The sequence below is a fragment of the Peromyscus eremicus genome, chromosome 1 (assembly GCF_949786415.1).
Source record: "Peromyscus eremicus chromosome 1, PerEre_H2_v1, whole genome shotgun sequence".
NCBI lineage: Eukaryota > Metazoa > Chordata > Mammalia > Rodentia > Cricetidae > Peromyscus > Peromyscus eremicus.
The window spans coordinates 134,104,779-134,107,384 of record NC_081416.1 but is presented as its reverse complement, the minus strand read 5'-3'; the positions used below and the strand labels follow the sequence as shown (position 1 = coordinate 134,107,384).

At 69.4% G+C, this 2,606-nt stretch overlaps 1 protein-coding gene across 1 annotated transcript; it reads right to left on the bottom strand.

The window, feature by feature from the left end:
• Positions 1–662: 662 nt before the first annotated feature.
• On the bottom strand, positions 663–2,110 carry Klf13 (KLF transcription factor 13). The gene is given in 3 exon segments (XM_059272317.1): positions 663–915; positions 1,159–1,516; positions 1,519–2,110. Coding segments are annotated over 3 exon segments (1,149 nt in total). The 5' UTR covers positions 2,057–2,110.
• Positions 2,111–2,606: the final 496 nt, after the last annotated feature.

The window sequence follows — 2,606 nt, the reverse complement described above, 5'->3', positions numbered from 1 at the left end:
CTTGGTCCATCAGGTTCTCTGAACCCAGCTCTGCTCCTCCCCCACGGCCACACCCACCCCGGCGGCCGCTTTTCCTAGCAGAACTGGGAGCCCTACAGAAACCCCACCCACCTCCCGGGCTCACACACCATTAATTTTGACTCTAAATGCCTGGAGATGGCCCGGCCTTCACTCAACCCCATCACCTGCCACGCGGTTTGGGCGGCCACAGCAAAGGGCTAGGACCCCCCTCCCCAACCCCGCCTCTGCGGAAAAAGTTCTCCTGAGAACCCCTAGCTAGAAATCGGCAGAGCTCGGGCACGCCCCATTACAAACGGGCAGAAAGGCCTTGAGCTCTCGCCTCCACCGCCTCAGTGTCTTTCTGTGCATTTTGGTCAGCCACTTAACTGTTTTAGCAACAACAACAAAAAAAAGTACAGCCCCCTGGTAACAAAGCAACGCAACTAAGTGTTTTGTAGTGAACTTGCCTCAAAGCTGTAAAAAAGAGTTCAGGATTACAGAAGAGTTTCCGTGAGCTCAAAGGAAATACAACGAAATGTTTGCACCGCTGGGTTAAAACCAAAAAACAAGGGGGGGGGAGGGCTTCCATATACGAATCAACTACCGAGTTTGGGGCCCGAACGCTGCGAAGCGGTGCCCGGAAACCACAGAAGCGAGTGACCCTACGCCACCCCAGGTTGCAGGCTCAGGCGGGCCGTCCTGGTACAGGTGCCACCTACCCGCACCCAGCCCAGGAGCAGGTGAGAAAGTTTGGGCCAGAAAGGGCAGGGAACAGAGCGCGCCTTCCTAGAGAAAGCGGAGCAGCCCCCTGCGGCCGGGCGCGCCCCCGCGCCGGCCGGATGGGCTGGGGCTCCTACAAAGAGCCGCGGGTGGGAGCCAGGACTGGGACGCCCCCCGCGTCGGCCAGCGCCGCCGCTGGGTCGGGTTGCGACAAATTAAACCTTAGAGCGCTGGAAAAATTACAGGAAGAAGAGTGCGAAGAATGTGCCGAGTGGCTGAAGGGATCTCTGTCCCCGGGTGAACTTCGCCCGCCCGGGCCGGCCCCTCCCTAGCCAGAGCGCGCCCGAAGGCCTGGGGAGGGGGATGGCGAGGCTCCAGCCCCGGGAGCACCCACGCCCCAATCGGGGTGCGCCGACCGCCCCCCCCCCCTCCAACCACCTCGAGCGCACCCTGCCCGCGCCGCCCGCAGCCCGGATGACGACATCTACCCCGCGGCCCCGCCCCAAGAACCCGGAGGGGGCGTGCCCGATGGGGGCGCGGTCGCCGAGAGGGCGCCGGCTCCAAGCGCCCCGGCCAGCGTCACGCGAGGCCGGAGCGCCAGGGCAGGGGGCGCGGCCGCGATCGCCCACAGCTCCCGGCTCCCCGCCCCCCCCCCCAGCCCCTCTAGCGCTGGGCCGGGAGCTCTGGGGGCGTGGCCGGCCCCCCCGAGCAGTCCCTAGTCCGCTCGTTCGCGGCGTTCCGGGCCGCCCCCACTGACCTGTGTGAGTTCTCAGGTGCGCCTTGAGGTGCGAAGATTTCCGTAAACTTTCTCGCAGCCCGCGTAGTGGCACTTGTGCTTCCTCTGCGGGGACTCGAGGTCGGCGCGACTCCGGCCCCGCCGACCCCTTTGTCTGAGGCCGGGCTCGCCGCTCCCCGCGGGGCCCGGCTCCGGCTCCAGTGCCGCCTCGGGCTCGCTCCACGCGGGGCTGGGGGGCGCGGCCGGCGCGCCTGCTTGTCCCGGGGAGGCGGGTTCTGGGGCGGGCGGCGGTGCAGGGGGCGCGGGCGGCAGGCGGCAGGGGGTCCTCGCCTTGCGCGCAGCGGCCCCTTCTCTGCGTTCCGCGGGGGCGGGCGCGGGCGCCTGCTGGTTGAGGTCCGCTAGGATCCGCGCCACCACGAAAAGCGAGGCGCTGTCCTTGCCGTCGCGGCGTTCGTCAACACGGGGCAGTGTGGGGGCGGCGGCGGCCGCGCCCTCGGGCCGGGGCTCAGTCCCTTCCCGCGGCTCGTGCACGACTGCGCGGCTGGACATAGACACGAGGCACTCGGCGGCAAAGTGATCCACATAGGCGGCGGCTGCCATGCTGCGGGCTCGGGCGCGCGGTGCTCTCGCAGGAGTCGTTCAGCGGCGCATCCGCACCCACGGCCTCCGGAGAGCGGCGGGGGGCGGGGGCGCGGCGCGCCCCTCTTCTCCGGCTGGGCTGGGCTAGGCTGGGCGCGCAGGCCGCTTCTGCCGTCACCCGCGCGGCTCCGCGTCCGCCTGGCCGGGTACTGGAGGGTGAGCGCATGGGGGGCTCCCAACGACGAGGGTCCGCGTGCGGCGTCAAGGCCGGCTTGTCTTACGGATGTCGAGCGGCGATGTTAGGCACGACCCCTGCAAGTTGCGGTCGCAGTTCCACCGTGCATTGTGGCAGGCGGGACAGCCTCCGTGCGCGCCGCGGCTCGGTGTGGGCGGACCGGCCCCGGGGGTGGGCGGGGCCGGGGCCACATCTGGACCCGACGTCAGCCCCCCAGCCACATCCTGGCGGCGCAGGTTACAGGCGGCAGCGGCCGCAGGGAGCAGCGCGCACGAAGGGGCGGGGAGCCTGGAGCGCGCACCAGAGGGATGGTGCGGTCGCGCGCCCCGCGCCCTG